General features: G+C 44.0%; 1 protein-coding gene across 1 annotated transcript in view; it reads right to left on the bottom strand.

Annotated features, from left to right (window-relative positions):
- Positions 1-22,274, bottom strand: part of LOC121007528 (multidrug resistance-associated protein 1-like) — a 150,252-nt gene that overhangs the window by 12,920 nt on the left and 115,058 nt on the right. The window contains exons 24-27 of the mRNA XM_040439516.1: positions 21,407-21,717; positions 8,889-9,088; positions 7,830-7,956; positions 3,577-3,678 (exon numbers count right to left, since the gene is read on the bottom strand). Coding sequence (XP_040295450.1) covers positions 3,577-3,678; positions 7,830-7,956; positions 8,889-9,088; positions 21,407-21,717 — 740 coding nt within the window. The remainder of the gene's footprint in view (positions 1-3,576; positions 3,679-7,829; positions 7,957-8,888; positions 9,089-21,406; positions 21,718-22,274) is intronic.

The raw sequence follows: 22,274 nt of genomic DNA, 5'->3' as shown, positions 1-22,274 counted from the left end.
ACTGAGCGCAAGAAGTTCAGGCTGGCGCAGCGAGCGTAGGGGCGATGTTTAAACAAACAAACAAAAAAAATAAAAAAACACTGGGTGGCAGCATCAGCGGGGGGTACCCCGCAAGTACAGGTATTCAGGTCCTATAAGTAAAACAGATGAAAGGTACTCTTTAATCTGGGCTCACTCCACTTTTCTAAAATTCATATCCCCACCTATCCCTTGGTTGAACTCAAGGGCCGACATACCGCTGCACAGGGGCCCAGCGTGTGAGGAGGCCCTCCACCTAAGCTGTCTGTGCGTCCTGTCTGATTGTAATGGTGAAGCAGAGAGACGCACACTCCCCGCTTCACCATTCGTCATCACTTCATCCAGCATGTAGAAGAGGCCCACCTCACTATCTGAGGAGCAGGGCCTGGGCGGCATGTCCTGAGCTGCATCTGTGATCGCCCCTCCTCCTTACAGCTCAGTCCTGCTGTGTGGTGGGCAGCCTCATGAAGAGTTTGACACCAGGCCTGTGCTGAGCTACTTCGCTAGACGGGAGGCAGAGCTACAACACAGTGATGTCAGTAGCCCTGCCCCAGTCTAGTGCTGTTGTAGCTCCGCCCCCGGGCGGTAGCCCCACCCACATCCGGTCCTCTCCTAGCTCTCCTGGTGCTGAATGTGTGAGCCTGCAGCAATTTAGGAAGAGGTGAGTTAGGACCGAGGTGAGGCTGTGTGTGTGCCCACTGTCCTTTACTTGGTATGTTATTTTTTTGGACCTCACCCATCACCCCTGCCCCGGAAAGAAATGGATGTGGATCGGCAAGAAATGAATGTGGTCCATGCTCGATCCGTATATTTTTGCAGACCCATTAACTTAAACGGGTCTGCAGTCTGCATTTTGTAGAGAAGTATAGACAGTGTTACGGAAATCACATACAAGTAATTTGCTTTCCGCATCCGTATGTCTGTTCCGCAAAGGATAGAAAATGTGACATGTCCTATACTGGTCCGCAACGTGCAGGCCAGTTAATGGGTCTGCAAAAAAATCCAGATAATTTGCAGATCACAAAATACATATGATCCGTGGCGTGTAAATGGGTTAAAAGTATTGCCCAGACACTCCGGGGGTCACATATCTAGCATAATTACTGTGTGGGGGGCACATAATCTGTCCATAGCTACTGTGAAGGGAGCACAATGTGGATATTACTACTGTGTGCTGGTACAAAGGGGCAAAAATTACAACGTGGGGGCATTAAAGGGGTTAACCAAGAGTATAAAATTCCCCCCATATGCCAGGCCCCTCACAGGTAATAAACTTACCCCGCTCCTTGCGCCACTCCTGGTCCTCGCACCACCGCTGCTGCTTCTTCTCCCCATGCACGGATAAAAACATCTGGTGACGGGGGGGGGGGGGGGGGGGGGGAGCCTCCCTAGTATCACGGGTGACGCTAGGGAGGCTTGTCCCCGCCTGCCATTGGCTGCTTCCAACCTCCCCCGGACACCGGATGTTTTAATCCACACACGGGGAGAAGCAGCAACGGTGGTGTGGGGACCAGGAGCGGTGCAAGTATATTCAGTGTGGGGGCCGGGCATATGGAGTGAATTTTATACTCTCAGATAACTCCTTTAATACGCACCACAGTAGCTAAAGGGTCTCCACCATCTTTGATGCCCCTGATCACCCCTTCCTCTCCCTGTAGGGTTGAACTTGATGGACTTATGTCTTTTTTTCAACCGTGTTAAGCTAGTTTTACACTAGCGTTAGTCTTCCGGCAGGATGTTCAGGAGAGGAAGGAGTTCATGATATCCGGCATAATCGGAAAAGGGCAAGAGCACCCCCATGTCCCATTCACGATAATGGGACCAGACAGGGATCCGGCTAGTTTCCGGCATTAGTGCTGGGATTCAATTGGACAAAAAATGGTGCTTGCAGCGGTTTTGTCCTGCCGAATCCTGGCACTAATGCCGGACACAGGCTGGATCCCCGCCAGGTCCCATTATAGTCAATGGGGAACTGGAGGTGCTCCAGCCCTTTCCGGCTATGTTGGATATCATGAAATCCGGCAGGCTGTTCCTCTGCCGAACAGCCTGCCGGAAGATTTTCTCTCGAGTGTAAAACCTCCATTAACTATGTAACTCTGTCAGACAGTTAAGAGGTTCTCTGTTTTTTTTATAAAAAATTCAGCTAATTAAGAGCTAAACTTGAAGTACTAGTTTACTTTCATTTAAAGGGCTTCTCTAGAACTTTCACATTGACAGAGTCTGATTCTTGGCACCCCCATCGGCTGACAGACCTACCATGCCTGGTACTGCAGTTCAGTCCCAGTTATTAACTATACAACACTGTGACCAGTAAACAATGAAGGTGCTGCAGAGCTCACTGGAGTGCTATGGTCCCTCCATTCAGCTAACTGGTGGGGGTGCCTAGAGTAAGAGTAAATGATGTTTCATAATTGCCCACAATATATAACAGTATGGCCACTCATCTATTCTGAAAATGTATCTGAAAGTGTAGCTGTGCGTTAATTAAAGTTAGTCATGCCTCTTTGAAAACATTTGCATGGCGTAACGATTACAATATGTGTACACAATTTGTGTAACTTGACTGCGCCAAAACAGTAAGTGGCTGCATTTGCAAATTGTGTAAGTCAACACCTGCTACATCTGTGTGTGGTTGGTCAAACAGATTGCATGACCGCGGAATTCAAATATTAATCCTCCTGGCACAGAGATTACAAGCGTACCAGGGGAGTCCTCAAGTGTAGTATCCTAGACTCTGCACTGAATGCTCACCAGCCCTTCCAATCTGCTTGTGAGTGATTGGTCTGGTGTCCAACCGGGAGACCTCGAGAGCTGTCACAGAACAGGGGGAACACAAGTGTTCAGTGCACAGAGGCCAGGACACTGAACATGAATGACACATTTTAGATTCTTTGTCCTACAACCTGCTAGACCATCAACATAGGCATGCTGAAATTGCTTTTCTGGTCACCTATATAGCATTGTCAGCAGTTCTGAGGGGTCAAACCCCCCAAAGAACACATTCAGCATTCAAACTTGGGTGTCCCAAAAATGCAAAGATAAGGACATTTTTAATATAGGGTTGTCCCATCTAATCATGGAAATCCTAGGTGGCTGGGCTTATGGAAACAGCCAAGTGGGCCGGCGCTCTACTACTTCCATAACTCCCATTGTAGTGAGGGAGCTACACAAACAGCATAGCAGAACAAAGTACGCCGCTTCTGTAACTCCCAAAGCCAGTGCCGGCCTGTTCAGCTGTTTCCCTAAGCCCTATCACCTGGGGCCAGCGCTTAGTCCCATCTAGCTGTGGAAATGGTTATATGGGATAACACCTTTAAACCTCAGACAAAATTTCTGAAAAGTGAGCTACTAGAAGTTTAGGAGCCCGACAATCTTAACAAAACGAGCAGGCTTGAGGAGTGTTCTACAAGATGGTGACCGGGAGAATTCCACATCTATGTTGACTAGGTAACTATAACAGAGTTGGGTAAAGCTCATCAACACAGAACAAAAGGTGGTTTTCCCAAGTTGTACTTAGAGCATAACTTTAAAATGTCCATCAAACATAGCGGTACTTACCTCAGGCTCCACATCACAATACTCCTTCACTCTCTCCAGAGAAACAGAGTTTGTTTCCATGTCAGTAACGGTGTGCACCGCCTCTTTTAAAACACCTGTCAACTAAAAATAAAAACAGCATTTATCTCTCAATATTATTAAAGGGGTTAGGCTACTTTCACACGTTCGGGGTTCCGCTTGCGAGTTCCGTTTGAAGGCTCTCACAAGCGGCCCCGAACGCATCCGTACTGCTCCAATGCATTCTGAGTGGATGCGGATCCGCTCAGAATGCCTCAGTCTGGCTCCGCTTGTCCTCCGTTCCGCTCAGCAGGCGGACACCCGAACGCAGCTTGCAGCGTTCGGGTGTCCGCCTGGCCGTGCGGAGCCAAACGGATCCGTCCAGACTTACAATGTAAGTCAATGGGGACGGAGCCGTTTGAAGTTGACACAATATGGTGCAATTTTCAAACGGATCCGTCCCCATTGACTTTCAATGCAAAGTCTGGACGGATCCGTCTGACTAACTTTCACACTTAGATTTTTTTCTGAACTATAATGCAGACGGATCCGTTCTGAACGGATCCCAACGTTTGCATTATAGGAGCGGATCAGTCTGTGCAGACACCAGACGGATCCGCTCTGAACGCAAATGTGAAAGTAGCCTATTTAGCCAGGAAAATGTTTAAAAACAAAATGACTTTACAAATTCAAAATGTTCTAGGCTTCCCTGTCAGTCTCGACTTTCTGGTCCCTCTTAAGCCTCATTCACACGTCAGTGTTTTTGTCAGTGATTTCCATCAGTGATTGTGAGCCAAAGCCAGGATTGGAGCCTCCACAGACATAAGGTATAAGGGAAAGATCTGCTCCTGTTCTGTGTTTAGAGCCGCACCTGGTTTTGGCTCAAAATCACTGATGGAAATCACTGACCGAAACAGTGACGTGTGAATGAGGCATTAAAGGGGTTTTCCGAAATTTTAATACTGATGACCTATCCTCAGGATAGGTCATCAGTATCTGATCGGTGGAGGGCAGACACCCGGGACCCCTGCTGATCAGATGTTTGAGAAGGCACCAGTACTCCTGTGAGCACCACGGCCTTCTCACAGATTACAGCTGATCACATGCAGCGATCTCCTCCACAGCATGGGGAGGAAGCATCGTTATGCCATTGCTCGTCACCATGCTGCATAGTCATTTGCCAGTGGCAGATCGCTATTAGACACCACGATCCGCCACCCGCAAATGAGAATTATTTTTTAACATGTCAAAAAATGTGGATTTCACATTGGTTTGCTTGTTCATCGGGAAATCGTCAGCAGTATTACACTGCAAGATGATCGCTAATGAGCAGTCTTACGAACGCTTGTTAGTGATCATCTGCAAAAAACAAAACAAAAAAAAACACGGACAGCGGCAATGTGCGTTCCGCATTTTGCGGACTGCACATTGCCGGCACTAATAGAATATACCTGTTCTTGTCCGCAATTGCGGACAAGAATAGGACATGTTCTATTTTTTTCGGGTCCGCAATTCCGTGTCCAGGCATGCCCCATAGAAATGAATGGGTCCGCAATTCCGTTCCGCAAAATGCGGAACGAAATTGCAGACGTGTGAATGGACCCTTAAAGTGCATTTCTCCTTCAAATATAAAAACACTTGTCTACCATACCAAGACAGTTCCCACAGGAATTTATCCAGCATTCCAGGGACTAAAAAAAGATAGGTACTAACCCGTGCAGAAGCTTTATTAGCCATATTAGTTGTCAAACTTTCCATGGAACAGACTTTGAACAACTTGGCCGAAAACATGTAAGTATTTTTTAAATGTATTTTCTGAAAGTGAGTAGTTCTCTCAAAATCTGCTGCCTGTGAGATGATCAGGAGATGAGATAATGTTTCACCTTAAAGAGGACCTGTCACCACAAAATTCTAGGCAATCAGCATGTTATAGAGCAGGAGGAGCTGAGCAGACTGATATACAGTTTTATGGGAAAAGATTCAGTAAAATGTGTAATTTATTAATTAAGATCACTGCTATTTCTGACTTTATCGTTCATGGGGGAGGTGTTACCAGTGACTGACAGCTATCTATGTATACGCACTTACCCTGGGCATACACATTCAATAGCTGTCAGTTGAACAATCATTCAGCTGACAGCCATCTCTTCTCCCCCCCCCCATAAGGTTCTTGAGCCCACATCACTGCCGGGAAAGAAGAGATCATGAGCCCCTGTCATCAGATCTCAAATAGACACTTTCCTGGCTCCGTAGAGGGAGGACACTTTCTGACTTATTTTCGCTTGTTTTTCCTCTGGTAAAAATGACGTCAGCAAATGAGAATCCAGGATCGCTCCCAGGAACATCTTTCTTCTGTCTGGCTTTATATCCGATTTTGCTAGATTTATTAGCCAACCCAATCATTTCAGATCCTCTTGTACTATGGCTAAATGCTGTTTTAGTCTCTCTTCAGAATCTGCAGCTATGAGAAAATCATCTAAGTATGGGATGAGAAATATTTATTTTCGATGCAGACTTCCCACAACCTCTGACATCATTTTTGTTAAATACCGTTGGCACTGATGCCAACCCAATAGGAGGGACCTGGAATTAGTAATAAGTTAGAATTCCTTCCATGTAAAGCGCTAATTGTAGGTACCTCTGATGGCTGCTGTGGATGGGGACATGGTAATAAGCATCGGTAAGTGTTACCAGATAGTAGTCTTATCCTAGGAGATTTATTGTTGATTATATAGTCTCCATTTTGTATGTGGCAATTTAGGGACATCAAATTGATTATTGCCCTGTAAGAGCAATTTGGTTTAAAAAAAAAATAAAAAAAAATTGGGGAATAGTAACCCATGCCCAATTCGTCTGGTGGGACTGGTACTAATGCTCCCTTTTAAAGAAGAATAGATTCTACAAAGCCCTTTGATCCTCTTTCTTTATTTTTTTTTTATCAGCAGACCGGACAGTTGGAGGGCAGGATAATTTTTTTTAGTCTCCCCCACAGAACTTCTGGTGTCATTGGTTATGCTGTTGTTGTAAGGAGTTTCCCAGGTTGAACAAGAACCCTTTCACCCTTCCTCTAGGTGACTGCCCTTTTTCAGAAAATTCCTTTTTCTTTTGTTCAGGTTTACCTCTTTTTTTGAGCCCGAAAATGCCGCCTCTGGTAGAAAAACCGGGACTCAGACAAAACCTCTTTCTATCCATCAGAGGCCTTTTCATCTAGGACCAACCCAAATAGTCTATCACCTTCACAGGAAATTGCACACAATTTTTGGATGCTGTGTCCCCTGACTAAGATCTCAATCACGCAGCTCTTCTGGTTGAATTTCAAAGAGCTGCCAATTTCACAGTATCAGCTGAGGTGTCCACCAAACTATTTGCTGCTTGTTTCAGAATAGGCAGAAGGGATAGTATTTCCTCTCTAGGCGTACCGGCTACCAGGTGCTCTTCTATCTGATTAATCCAGGTAGAAGGGGATCTGGCCGTATAAGTGGCAGCTACACTGGGTCTAAATATGGCTGTTAAAGACTCCCAGGATCTTATTAAGAGAGCTTCACTCTGTTTATCCATAGGGTCCTTAAGAAGACCAATGTCTTCTCCAAAGGGAAGGGACGAAATCTGGGGCCGCCTCCACTTCAGGACTTATGCCAAGAGAGGCAAAAAGCTTTAACCAAGCTCTGCGCCACCCTCTCTGCAGCAGTCCTCCTAGTTAACCCTAGGGATACCACAGGACTGGGCGCACCGATCGCAATCACAGGCACCTCCGCACCTGCAGGACGATATCCACGACCTCCCAGAGGGACAGGAAACAATTGGAGTAGGTAAAGGGGAGGGGGCTTTTATAGACATCCACATTGTTACTTGTCCCTGGGGAGGCGGAGTAACCCTCCTGTTAAGTGCCATGCCGCTGTGGAGGTGCAGGGAAAATATTTCTCCCCCGACATCATCTGTTGGGGGAAGAGTCAGGAGCTCCTCACACATTAGTGTATAGGCCGAACCCACTGTTCTCGAGGGGTTCAGCTTTACATAGCGAATGCTATAAATCAATGATACTGTAACATCTCTGATGTGAACAATAAAGTCAGAAAGAGATACCAATATATAAATCACAAGTTTTGTTGAATCTTTTTGCCCAAAAATATATAGATCATTCTGCTGCTAGCTGCATTTCATGGTGACAAGTTCTCTTTCAGTAAGCAGCATATAATATGGTAGAGATTGCAATGATCTGATCACTAAAATAATTCTGTGCCCAACCTTATACTTACCCCAAGAGAATTCACTATAGCAAGACCAACTAGTCCAGGAGAAATGCTTTCCCTGCATAGTACACCCACAATAGCAACTGTGAAGACTATGACATTACTGAGGAGATCACAGCGCACACTCAGCCACCTGAAAGACAAGACATTGGGCAATGTAAAACTAACCATCAGGATACGTTATTGAAGGGGGCAATGCAAGGCATACGTTATCAGTCCAACAATCCCCACAGCTTACTGTAGTAATAAGGTGGTTTATTCTTACAAAACTCAGATTACCAAATCAGGCTGAGCTGTGGAATTAGATGACTTGGTTGTTTCCCATTCTCTGATGTCAGAAGAATACCAAGTATGAATCCAGAAAACCCCTAATAAGGAATTACCATGACTGTAGAAAAGTTGAATGAAGTTGCTCATCTTAAAGGGGTTGCCTTATGCGAGACATAATGGGCCTCCAAAAGTGAAGCAGAGCATACCACGTGTGGCTTTTTTCGGCAGTCCCATAGAAATGTATGGAGGGTGGCCGCGTATGCACGGCTGCTCTCCGCTCACTTCGGGGCTTCTGTTCTTGAGATAGATGCGTATCCCAGAGGTGATCTAGCTATATGCCACCAATGTCTCAGATGAGACAACTCCTTTAATTTGCCTGAACAACTATGCAAAAGAAATACAGGTAAAGCTCGGTTTCAAACCAGCATTTCAATTTCCATTGATCTGCTCCACTATGAGAGTATAAAAATAACGGAAGAGACAGAGCACCTCATGGACCCCAAAGACTATAAAGGGATCCATCAGGTTTTGCCCAGTATTTTTAATAGAATCTGCTACACCGGCCTCTAATGGAGCCTCCGACACAGATGTGATCTGTACTCAACATAAAATGAGATGATTCACTATAAAGCTTAGATATTATGGATTAGTTTGTTTCAACCTAAAAATATGACTAAAATCAAGCCTTATGTAATGTTCTCGCTATGTCTTCTCCCCCAAATTGTGTGAAGGAAGACGCTGTCTGCCCAGATTTTCCTGCCATTGTAACCAGAATCTTCTTTCATACTTCTCTACCTGTTGGCAACAAAGCTGGAGAAATAGAAGCGATGGTTGGTGTTCAGACGGAGATTGCCATCTTGAATAAACCGATCCTGTTCTCTGAAAGCTCGTATGACATTTACTCCTTGCAGCGTTTCATTGAAGTGAGTGTACAGAGGTGATTTACTGACTGCGTCCAGGCGTTTCAGCTGCCGAGAACTGGCGACATAAAATCTCTGGAGAGAAGATGAGCTGTGTGAATAACTGAGCAAAGAGCATTTTGCAATACAAATTCATGAAAACTAAATGAATACTAACAGGTGTAGTGTTTTTCAGGGAAGCTTTTCAACCTCAATTAAAAACAATGAGCTGAAAACGCAAGTCGTAGATTTGTCATCTTGTGCAAAGTCTATTGTTCTCTTAGATACGGTCACCCTGCTTACCAAAGACCGTGAATGGTCATTCTACAAAATGTAGAAACATAGAAGATTGACGGCAGAAAAAGACCGCCTGGTCCATCTAATATGCCCTTATAATATTATTTCTTCTTATTTTAGGATATATGTGTTTATCCCAGGAAGGTTTAAATTCACTTAACCTAGATTTCCCAACCACATCTGCTGGAAGTGTGTTCCAAGCTTCAAACTCTTTCAGTAAAATAATATTTCATGACATTGCTCCTGATCTTACCCCCAGCTAATTTCAGATTGTGTCCCCTTGTTCTTGTGTTTAGCTTCTTATTGACAGGGTCGGACTGGGAACTTAAAGTGGCCCCGTTTAGTAGCCTGGTCCAAACTGATGGAAATCAGGGCCAGCAAATAACATATTGTGGCACATTATACAACCCCAACAGAGCCAAATACCACAGTCCATCGTAAAATACTGCCAGCAGCACAAAATACATCCCCAAAAACTTCCACTGGCCGGCCCTGAGGAGGGCCCAGGCGGCCTTCTGGACATCGGCCCACCGGGAAATGTCCCTGTAAGGTCTATGGCCAATCTGCCCCACTTAATGAGAACACTTCCCTCCTGAACCTTGTTTAAATATGTTAAAGGATATAAAATATCTAGAACATATGCTAGTGTAGAACCATAGTGAAAAAAATAAATTGCTATAGCTTTTGTTGGTTATTATATTTTCTTTTTTTTTTCAGATTCTGAAAAAAAATCAATGTCTTCTGTCATGATGCACTGTGTCTTATAACATGTACATTGGCATTGCATGATACCATGATGTGATTCCTTGGAAGATATTGTATACATATTTATTTCTCAAATAAAAAATGTTATTAAAAATAATTGCTATAGGTGAATGGGATTTCATAACTTCATATTCACTAACAATTTCCCTGAGCTGAGCGCAGCACTTCTGGACATAGACTTGGAGAAAGAGAAACTACTTTGGGTAAATTATACTGCCAAATGTATTCCTATAGGTAACCGAGGCCCACAAGGCTTACAGCTACTGTTAAAAAGGCAATTCATTACAAAAAGGTAGTTTCAAAATACAAATCTGAAAAGTCAGCTTTAGGTCTCTTTCACACCAGTATTGATTTCAGCTATTCTTCTCCGTTATAAGAGCAGAACAACGAAAATACTGGAAGTGCCGGATTCGGCACATATCTCACAGGAACTGAGCCAAACAGATCCCACTGACTATGATGTTTGGAGTCCACGTTTTTAGGAGAGAAAAAAAAAGGACTTTTCTCTCCACTGTTTGTAGGATGCGGACATTTCCCTAGCATTTAGAAATTACAAAGTGCTTAAATGAGTTGCGCTCGTCGTTTCCATGCTGACATAGGACTAAGTGCTGGCCTCAGGTGGTCGGGCTTACAAAAACAGCCAACTGGGCAGAGACTCTGCCATTTCCGTAACGCTGCTTCTGTTACTTGTTTGGTACACTGTTTGCGTAGTTCCCATTCATTTCAATAGGGGTTATGGAAATAGTGGAGTGCTCTTTCGTTCAGCTATTTTCATACGCCCGGACACCTGGGGCGTGCACTTAGTCCCATACGGTCATGGAAATGGGAAGATGTGGCAATTCTGTTAGTAAAATCTTTAAGAGGATAACCAAATCAAATAAATTACCAAATAATATATGGGGGTCCAAAGAAGGCAAAACCAATGCCAGAAAATCCAATTCTTTTATACTGACCTATCCCCACAGGCCATCAATATCTGACTGGCAGGAAGGAGGAGGATTGGGCAAAATGAATTTTTTTCACCTGATCCCTTTGCTCTCTCAGGAGATAATCTGCCGTCAGAAGTGTCTGGTAGTGGCTTCCTTGTTGAGCCAGGAGAAATAACCATCAGTGTCTGAGGTCCGACACCTGCACTCCCACCAATACACATACATGTTCTGTTTGGCTGAACATGTATGTGTTGTCATTGGGGCGACGACAGTTGCTGCCAGACACTTCTGGTGGCAGCTTTTCTCCAGGTTAGAATTTTTAGTTTTTATTTCACCCGATCCTTCTCTCCAACAGATTATGTTGGGAGCTTCCCATTCACATTAAGTTGCGGGCCGAACCAGACATTTTCAACAGGTTCAGCAGACATTACACTAATGTGTATGGGGACCTTTAGGTATGAGGAAAGATTAAAGGGATTAAATGTATTTAGTCTTCAGAAGAGACGTCTAAGGGCTCATGCACACGGCCGTTCTGTGCATTGGCGACAGCAATTTGCAATCCCCAATGCACGGCCAACACCCGTGCGGCTGCTGCCGACTGATCCAGATCCATTCAAATGGGTCCGTGATCCGCCTGCACCGCAAAAAAATAGAACATTTTTCCCGGTTCCACAACACACCTTCCAGATTGTGAACTCATTAAAGGGAATGGGTTCACATCTGTGATGCGGTGCAAAAAAAACTGCTGGGGCACGTATATTGCAGACCATCTGTTTGCGGGCCGCAATACAGGCCCAGCCGGCACATGTTCATGTGCGTGAGCCCTAAAGAGGAGACATGATTAATTGATATCAATCAGCAGAAGGATATCCCGCGGCGCAAAGAACTAACCAGTTGTGAAGTTCAAACCTCCAGAATTTATTTAGCAGATCGTACAACGCGGGTCGGGGGAAAACAGTCCCCTTCATCAGGTACAGACTGCTTATACATGATAGTACAGCTAATATATATATATATATATATATATATATATATATATATATATATTATATTATATATACACACACACACACATACACAAACACACACACATCATAAAAACTGCAAAATCCACTTAAATAGGGGGTCAAGGGGTGAGGGTGGGCGGTACTAGACCTGCCCAGACGTTACAGGCATGAAGAACAACTCAAATTTTTATTGTCAATAAAGAAAATGTCCCATAGTTGGGGCTGATAAACATTTGTGGTGCAAGTGGTTTGATTAAAAAACAATAAGATTTGCAAGGGTAAGAGCTCTCCGGCAATGCCCGGCAAATGCCGGAGCGATCGCAGGGTTCAGAGCGATCACGTGACACAGAAGGCGGTCACGTAATCGCAACAGCGGGCACGTGATGCCAGTATCCTCGCAACGGGACACTATTGGGGCCGGTCAATATGCAGGATGTATGTCCTGCCTGGAGGTGGATCGCAACAGCCTAGCAGAAGCTGAAGAGATCCACAATGGCAGTCAGGTGCACTGTGATACGCCCAGAAGAGGGGCCGGCTGGGACAAGGGAGGTCAGGGGTGGAAGGCATAATATGCCAATGAGAAAATGCAAAGAATTGAAAATACATTATGGACAAACACAAGTGTGTTGAGAGAAAAAAGGGGGGTGGGAAATCATGTTAGGCTACTTTCACACTAGCATTAAAGTTTTCCGGTATTGAGTTCCGTCATAGGGTCTCAATACTGGAAAAAATGCTTCCGTTTTGTCCCCATTCCTTATCAATAGGGACAATACTGAACTGAACGGAATGCTCCAAAATGCATTCTGTTGCGTTCCCATACCGGAGAGCAAACCGCAACATTTTGTAGTTTGCTTTCCGTCCTGGAATGCGGAGCAAGACGGATTCGGCATGACCCCCAATGCAAGTCAATGGGGACTAATCCATTTTCTCTGCCACAATAGAAAATGGATCCGTCCCCCATTGACTTTCAATGGAGTTCATGACGGATCCGTCTTGGCTATGTTAAAGATAATACAACTGGATCCATTAATAATGGACGCAGATGGTTGTATTATCAGTAACCGTAGCGTTTTTGCTGAACCTGGCCAGATCCAGTAAAAAACGCTAGTTTGAAAGTAGCCAAAATCTGAATATAAATGGAATCCAAGAAAAAAAAATTAAATCTTGTATACACAAATCAATAAAATAATGATAAATAAAAAAAAATACATTAAAAAAAAAGGGGGCAGCTTAGTGTGAAAAATTATGTGTCAACTATGCGTAGAGAGGTGTGTAATGGGTTAAAAGATGTATATAGTATTTTTAGTAGGGTTGTTTCGGGTATCGAACTTTCGATACCCAGTCGATACTTTTGTCCCGGTATAGATATGCCTTATGTTTCCTCAGCAGCATGGGGAGAAGGAAAGCAGTCTCTCCCTACCCCTGTGCTGCTGCCATCAATGAGAGCGCAGAGGGGCGGAGGAGGGGAGAGGCTGTGGCCACTGCGCCACCAATGATAACGAACGTTTAATACATTACAAATACAAGCGGCAGAAACACATTGTCGGCACCCTGCCTCTGACAGGGTGCTGCGATCCGCGCAATTAACCCCTTAAGGACTTAGGACGTACCGGTACTCCATGTTTGCAGAGTCCTTAAGGACCCAGGACGTACCGGTACGTACTAACTTTAAAACTACATTGCGCGCGGTGGGGGTTAATCGGAACAGGATGTGCGCTGAAATCATTCAGAGGGCATCATTTCACAATGCCGGGGGAGGGGGGTGTCATGTGACCCCCCCGCATCGGCGATCGCCGCAAACCGCAGGTCAATTCAGACCTGCGGTTGGCGGCTTTTACCTGGTGCGGCGGTGGTGCCATCGGGTCCCCATGGGGCTGTAGAGGGGACCCGATGGCATGGAAGGCAGCGCGATGCCTTCCGGTGACGAGCCTGTGAGATCCAGCCCCCTGGATCTCACAGGCAGGAAGCTGTATGAGTAATTAATACACACTGTATTACTCATACAGCCAATGTATTCCAATACAGAAGTATTGTAATGCATTGTAAAGGGGATTAGACCCCCAAAAGTTCAAGTTCCAAAGTGGGACAAAAAAAAAAAGTGGTGAAAAAAAAAAAAAAAAAGTGACCGGCTCTATAAACACTTCACATGACCTAACCCCTCAGATGAACACCGTAAAAAATAAAAACTGTGCTAAAGAAACCATTTTTTGTCACCTTACATCACAAAAAGTGTAAGGCTGGGTTCACACGGGCGTGTCCGGATGCATCCCGGTGTATTGCGGCAAACCCGCGCGATTAGGTATGCAATTGCAGTCAGTTTTGACTGCGATTGCGTTCCGATGTTCAGTTTTTATCGCGCGACTGTGGTACCCAGACTGTGGTAAAAAACCGACTGTGGTACCCAGACCCGAACTTCTTAACAGAAGTTCAGGTTTGGGTTAGTTGTAGTGTAGATTGTATTATTTTCCCTTATAACATGGTTAAAAAAAAAATAAAAAAATTAACTCACCTTCTCCTCTTCATCGCGTAGTTCCCATTCTCTTCTTTACTTCTTTAATGATGAACTACCGGCTAGGACCTGTGGTGACGTCAGATCACATGCTCCAATCACATGGTCCATCACCACGGTGATGGAGCATGTGATCTGACGTCACCACAGGTCCTTTAGCCCACAGCTCATCATTAAAGAAGTAAAGAAGAGACCGGGAACTGCGCGATTAAGAGGAGAAGGGGAGTTAATTTTTTTATTTTTTTTTAACCCTCAATTGATCACCTACTAAGCATTCTGTATTCAGAATGCTATTATTTTCCCTTATAACCATGTTATAAGGGAAAATAATACAGTGAATAGACTGTCACCTAGCAACCATGCGTGAAAATTGCACCGCATCCGCACTTGCTTGCGGATGCTTGCGATTTTCGCGCAACCCCATTCACTTCTATGGGGCCTGCGTTGCGTGAAAAACGCAGACTATAGAGCATGCTGCGATTTTCACGCAACGCACAAGTGATGCGTGAAAATCACCGCTCATCTGAACAGCCCCATAGTTATGAATGGGTCGGGATTCAGTGCGGGTGCAATACGTTCACCTACCGCATTGCACCCGCGCGGAAATCTCGCCCGTGTGAGCGCAGCCTAATAGCAAGCGATCAAAAAGTCACACGCACCCCAAAATAGTGCCAATAAAACGGTCATCTCATCCCGCAAAAATCATACCCTACCCAAGGTAATCGCCCAAAAACTGAAAAAATTATGGCTCTCAGACTATGGAAACACTAAAACATGATTTTTTTTGCTTCAAAAATGAAATCATTGTGTAAAACTTACATAAAAAAAAAAAAGTATACATATTAGGTATCGCAGCGTCCGTGACAACCTGGTCTATAAAAATATCACATGATCTAACCTGTCAGACGAATGTTGTAAATAACAAAAAATAAAAATTGTGCCAAAACAGCTATTTGTTACCTTGCCTCACAAAAAGTGTAATATAGAGCAACCAAAAATCATATGTACCCTAAACTAGTACCAACAATACTGCCACCCTATCCCGTAGTTTCTAAAATGGGGTCACTTTTTTGGAGTTTCTACTCTAGGGGTGCATCAGGGGGGGGCTTCAAATGGGACATGGTGTCAAAAAAACCAGTCCAGCAAAACCTGCCTTCCAAAAACCTTATGGCATTCCTTTCCTTCTGCGCTCTGCCGTGTGCCCGTACAGCGGTTTACGACCACATATGGGGTGTTTCTGTAAACTACAGAATCAGGGACATAAATATTGAGTTTGGTTTGGCTGTTTACCCTTGCTTTGTAACTGGAAAAAAATTATTAAAATGGAAAATCTGCCAAAAATTTGAAATTTTGAATCTCTATTTTCCATTAATTCTTGTGGAACACCTAAAGGGTTAACAAAGTTTGTAAAATCAGTTTTGAATACCTTGAGGGGTGTAGTTTATAGAATGGGGTAATTTTTGGGTGGTTTCTATTATATAAGCCTCGCAAAGTGACTTCAGACCTGAACTGGTCCCTAAAAATTGGGTTTTTGAAAATTTCTGAAAAATTTCAAGATTTGCTTCTAAACTTCTAAGCCTTGTAACATCCCACAAAAAAATAAAATATCATTCCCAAAATGATCCAAACATGAATTAGACATATGGGGAACGTAAAGTAATAACTATTTTTGGAGGTATTACTATGTATTATAGAAGTAGAGAAATTGAAACTTGGAAATTTGCAATTTTTAAAATTTTTTTGGTAAATTTGGTATTTTTTTTATAAATAAAAATTAATTTTTTTTTTACTTCGCGATTCACCATTTATTTTATTTTTTTAGTCCCCTTGTCCCCCCAAAAAATAGGATAGGACTGTTCCATTATGGTCAGGACGTTCCATAAAATGCGGAATGCACGCGGCTTTTTTTGGCGTTTTATTTTTTCGCGTGGTATCGAGTATCGCAATACTTTATGGTTTCCAAACCGAATAAAAATTTTGGTATTGAAACCACCCTAATTTCTAGTATTGCTAATATTAAATGGTGGTCACTAGAAGATACTTATCGAAAAGTTCTGAGTTATTACAAAGGAACCTACTTTGACTTTAAAAAAAAATATATTTTTAAAAAATAAACAAACCCTTAGGTCTGCGGCTCTCTAGCTGTTGCAAAACTACAACTCCCACCATGCCCTGCTGTAGGCTGAAAGCTGTAGGCAGCCTTTGCATGCTGGGAGTTGTAGTTCTGCAACAGCTGGAGAGCCGCAGTTTGCCCATCACTGCCTTAGGATATTCATTTTTCTTCCCCATTTTCCGTGAGCAATAACTTTTTTATATTTCCGGTCACATAGCTGTATGAGGGCTTATTTTTTGAGTGACAAGTTGTACTTTCTAATCCCATCCCATTAATCAATCAATTATGGCATAAAATGTAGTGGGAAGCAGTAAAAAAAATTCCAAATGGAATTGGGAAAAAAACGCAATTACTCCACCGTTTTATGGGTTTTGCTCCCATGGCGTTTCATTTATGGCAAAACTGACCCAGGCTTTTCATTCTCTGGGTCAGTACGATTACAACCATACCCCATATGTGTAGGCTTTTTATGTCTAAATAGTGTAAAAATAAAATTTAAACTTTGCTAATTTTTTTTTTTTTAACATCACCATATTCTGACCCCCATAACTTTTTTATACTTGGGGTACTTTCACACTTGCAGCAGAGGATTCCGGCAGGCAGTTTCGTCGCCGGAACTGCCCGCCGGATCCGGCAATACGGAGGCAAACTGATGGTATTTGTCAGACGGATCAGGATCCTGATGCGTGTGACAAATGCAATGAAATTACGGATCCGTCTCTCCGGTGTCATCTGGAAAAACGTATCTGGCATTAATTTTTTTGGACATTTTTTGCAGTCTGAGCATGTGCAGACCGCAATGCCAGATCCGTTTTGCCGGAACACTCGGGGCTGGATCCGGCATTAATGCATTTCAATGGGAAAAAATCCCGGATCTGGCAAGTGTTCCGGAATTTTGGACGGAGATAAAACTGCAGCATGCTGCGGTATTATCTCCGTCCTGAAAAGTCAAAAAGACTGAACTGAAGACATCCTGATGCATCCTGAACGGAATTCTCTCCATTCAGAATGCATTAGGATAAAACTGATCAGTTCTTTTCCGGTATTGAGCCCCTAGGACGGAACTTAAAGAGGACCTTTCACTGATTATTACACTATGAACTAACTATACAGACATGTAGAGCGGCGCCCGGGATCTCACTGCACTTACTATTATCCCTGGGTGCCGCTCCGTTCTCCTGCTATGCCCTCCGGTATCTCCATTCCCTAAGTTATGGTAGGCGGAGTCTGCCCTTGTTCTTCTGTAGCGCTGGCCAATCGCATTGCAGAGCTCACAGCCTGGGAGAAAAGAACCTCCCAGGCTGTGAGCTCTGCGCTGCGATTGGCCAGCGCTAGAGCAGAACAAGGGCAGACTCCGCCTACCATAACTTAGGGACTGGAATCTCCGCCTACTATAACTTAGTGAGCGGAGATACCGGAGGACATAGCAGGAGAACGGAGCGGCGCCCGGGGATAATAGTAAGTGCAGTGAGATCCCCGGGCGCCTCTCTCAATGTCTGTATAGTGAGTTCATAGGGTAATAATCGGTGAGAGGTCCTCTTTAATGCCGGAAAAGAATAAAGCTAGTGTGAAAGTACTCTTATGTCTACTGAGCTGGTTAGGGGCTCATCTTTTGCGGATCAATCTGTAGTTTTTATAGATACCATTTTGATCATATTTTATAACCTTTTTTTGGGTAAGAGAAGCAAAGAAAAAAATTGCAAATTGGCCATTTTTACCCTTTTTTCAGTTAGGCCCCTTTCACACGGGCAAGTATTCCGCGCGGATGCGATGCGGGAGGTGAACGCATTGCACCCGCACTGAATACCGACCCATTCATTTCTATGGGGCCGTTCACATGAGCGGCGATTTTTACGCATCACTTGTGCGTTGCGTGAAAATCGCAGCATGCTCCTCTTTGTGCATTTTTCACGTAACGCAGGCCCCATAGAAATGAATGGGGTTGCGTGAAAATCGCAAGCATCCGTAAGCAAGTGCGGATGCGGTGCGATTTTCACGCACGGTTGCTAGGAGACGATCGGGATGGAGACCCGATCATTATTATTTTCCCTTATAACATGGTTATAAGGGAAAATAATAGCATTCTGAATACAGAATGCATAGTAAAACATCGCTGGAGGGGTTATAAAAAAAAATAATAAAAAAAAAAAAAATGTAACTCACCTTAGTCCACTTGATCGCGTAGCCCGGCATCTCCTTCTGTCTTCATCTGATCTCTGTGCAGCAATAGGACCTGTGGTGACGTTACTCCGGTCATCACATGATCCATCACATGATCTTTTACCATGGTGATGGATCATGTGATGACCGGAATGACGTCACCAAAGGTCCTGTTGCTGCACAGAGATCAGATGAAGACAGAAGGAGATGCCGGGCTACACGATCAAGTGGACTAAGGGGAGTTTAATTATTTTTTTATTTTTTTTAACCCCTCCAGCGATGTTTTACTATGCATTCTGTATTCAGAATGCTATTATTTTCCCTTATAACCATGTTATAAGGGAAAATAATACAATCTACAGAACACCGATCCCAAGCCTGAACTTCTGTGAAGAAGTTCGGGTTTGGGTACCAAACATGCGCGATTTTTCTCACGCGAGTGCAAAACGCATTACAATGTTTTGCACTTGTGCGGAAAAATCGCGGGTAGAGATGAGCGAACTTCTGTTTTAAGTTCGGCGTCTAAAGTTCGGCTTCCGGTTAGCGGAGGATCCCGATATGGATTCCAAATTCCGTTGTGGTCCGTGGTAGCGGAATCAATAATGGCCATTATTGATTCCGCTACCACGGACCACAACGGAATTCGGAATCCATATCGGGATCCTCCGCTAACTGGAAGCCGAACTTTAGACGCCGAACTTAAAACAGAAGTTCGCTCATCTCTAATCGCGGGTGTTCCCGTAACGCACCCGCACATTTTCCCGCAACGCCCGTCTGAAAGAGGCCTTACCATTTGCTGTATTGGAATTTTTTTTAAATATTTTAATAGTATGGGCATTTTTGGTTGTGATGATGTTTATATTTATGGTTATTTAGGCATTTATTTTTTAATTACATGGAAAGGGGGATGGTTTAAAGGGGTTCTGCAGTTTTTTTAAACTGATGATCTATCCTCTGGATAGATCATCAGCATTTGATCGGCGGGGGTCCGACACCCGGGACCCCCGCTGATCAGCTGTCCATTCAAGTGAACAGAGTTTAGCCCCGCCCAGGCCATGGATACTAGTTGTGACGTCAACAGCGAGAAGGCCGTGGCGCTACAGCCAGCGCCGCTGCCTTCTCAAACAGCTGATCGGCAGGGGTCCCAGGTGTCGGACCCCCGCCGATCCGATGATCTATCCAAAAAACTGCAGAATGCCTTTAAACTTTTTTTTTTTTCATATATTTTGTGAAAATTTTAAAGCTCATATATGAGCAACTACCGATGCCCGAATTGGCCACACGGGGCATCGGTAGCAAGCTCGGAAGCGCAATCTTTCGGGTTTTTGTGCATTTAGATGCTGTGATATTGCTTGATCATGGCATCTAAAGCTTTTAATTACCGTGATCTGCATTATTGCCGATCTCAGTAATTAGCAGCAGGTCTCTGCTGTATGAAACAGCAGAGATCTGCCGGCCATGACGCTCGCTGCTCGTGCGAGCAGGCGCCATGCTTACACATCGCTCCAGCGCCGTACATGTACTGCATTGGTGGCGAACGGCTTAATATAAAAAAAAATCCATGATAATTGAAGTGAAGGGAAGGGAGTTGGAGCATAGTTTAAAGGTTAATTTTGAATGCCTTGTTAAGGCCGTGTGGGTTCAAGCAGTTCAACTTGTATAGCCAGAACATTTCCCGTCTTCTTAAAGTCTGGATGATATTGTATTGGTTCTGACTAGTTCTATGGGGGTTGCGGTAAACCCCGGAAAAAGAGCCTTGGTGGTGATCCGTTGCATGTCTAGAAACGCTATGTTGTACGAGTTTCTTTTTGATATTCGATCTATGCTTGTTCAGTCTTTTGCGGAGGGTTTGGATAGTACGTCCTATGTATTGAAGGCCGCAAGGGTATACGAGTAGATAGATAATATTAGTAGATCCACAATCAAGATGCCCTTTAAATCGGGAAGGTGTCTCCATTGGAGCCGCAAAAAGAAGTGGGGGCATTTAAGGACCTGCAGCAAAGGCACTTAGGTTGGTTACATCTATAGCTTCCTGGCGGTCCGGTACTGCCTAGTATGTTGACTTGTTATAGGCGGTTATAAAATTTGTATTATATGGTTTTGTGGTGTTGCTCTTGGTGGTAGTTCCGATCTCTATTTGTTGTCCCTGAAACGCATTGTACCATCTGCTAAATAAATTCTGGAGTTTTGAACTTCACAACTGATTGGTTCTTTGCGCCGCAGGATATCCTTCTGGTAATCTACTTGCCTTTTTGAGGACTCCAGGCATCCCCTGTTAGAAGTACCTTGGCAGCATACCTTTCACCACAGGGGGCGAATAAATACCCTCCTATGAGCCTACACTAGAGTTGTGCCTACTGATAGCACAACTACACAAGGCGAGCCTCCAGTTGGATACATTTTTTACCCTTCTTCTACGGTATTACCCTATGGTGCGCCTACTTGGTGTTTCTTAGCCAAACATCGCCTGCACAATCGATTAATTGATAGCCATGACCTGCACACAAAATATGGTGAAAAACTGTTCCATGTAAAGTCCCCGCAAAGATAATTTACCCAAAAATAACACTAAAAACCTCTTAATTAGGTAACAAACCTAAAAAGCAAGCAGATCATAAAAAAACTGTTCCTTACCTGTAAGAAGAAGTAGAGTAATCCCAATGGTATGAAGGACACAGCAGCAAAAGGTGTAGCGATTGCGATAACAAGTAGTATCTCCACTACAGCCAGGGTCAGTGATATAAACAGCATTAACATCTGAGGAATGATATTGTCTATAGTATCCATTTCTTTAGCAAAACGATTGGTCAGGTTTCCACTAGGCGTTTGTTCAAAAAAGCTCAGCGGGCTCCTCAGGATGCTGTACAGGAGTTTCAAGTGGAGATGGCGGGACACTGACACACCTCCAACAATAATGGCGCCAGATGCGATAAAAAGACATACAACTGAGAGGAAACAAGAAAGGTAGTGTTAGGTTTCACGCCGCCTACCCTACCATGGCAGTATGCCTACTTGGATACTGATTTTGTAGGTAATAGATTAAATTTTTTAAACCCTATAGACCCAAAGGGGAAACTTATCAAAACTGGTGCTAAGAAAGACTGGCTTAGTTATCTACTGATAGCAGCGATCAGATTGATCCTTTTTTTCCAAACGAGCTCTGAAAAATGGACGGTGGAATCTGATTGGGGGCAACTAAGCAGTTTTACTTGGCACCAGTTTTGATAAATGTCCCTGTAATTCTTTGTAGGTCGGGGAAAGAATATCCCTGGCAGCATAATGTCCCCTCCAAGTACCAGAGAAAGATAAGGCCTACAGTGAAGGACGTCACCAAACAGATCCTCATATGAAAAGACCCTGTGAATAAGACATTAGACAAGGCTTGATTTAACCAAAACTATTCACAATCTGAGTTAGGCCTCATTCACACGTCAGTGTTTTCCATCAATGATTGTGAGCCAAAACCAGGACTGGAGCCTCCACAGACATGAGGCATAATAGA

This window comes from Bufo bufo, chromosome 7, assembly GCF_905171765.1.
Source record: "Bufo bufo chromosome 7, aBufBuf1.1, whole genome shotgun sequence".
NCBI lineage: Eukaryota > Metazoa > Chordata > Amphibia > Anura > Bufonidae > Bufo > Bufo bufo.
This window is presented reverse-complemented; position numbering and strand designations above follow the sequence as displayed.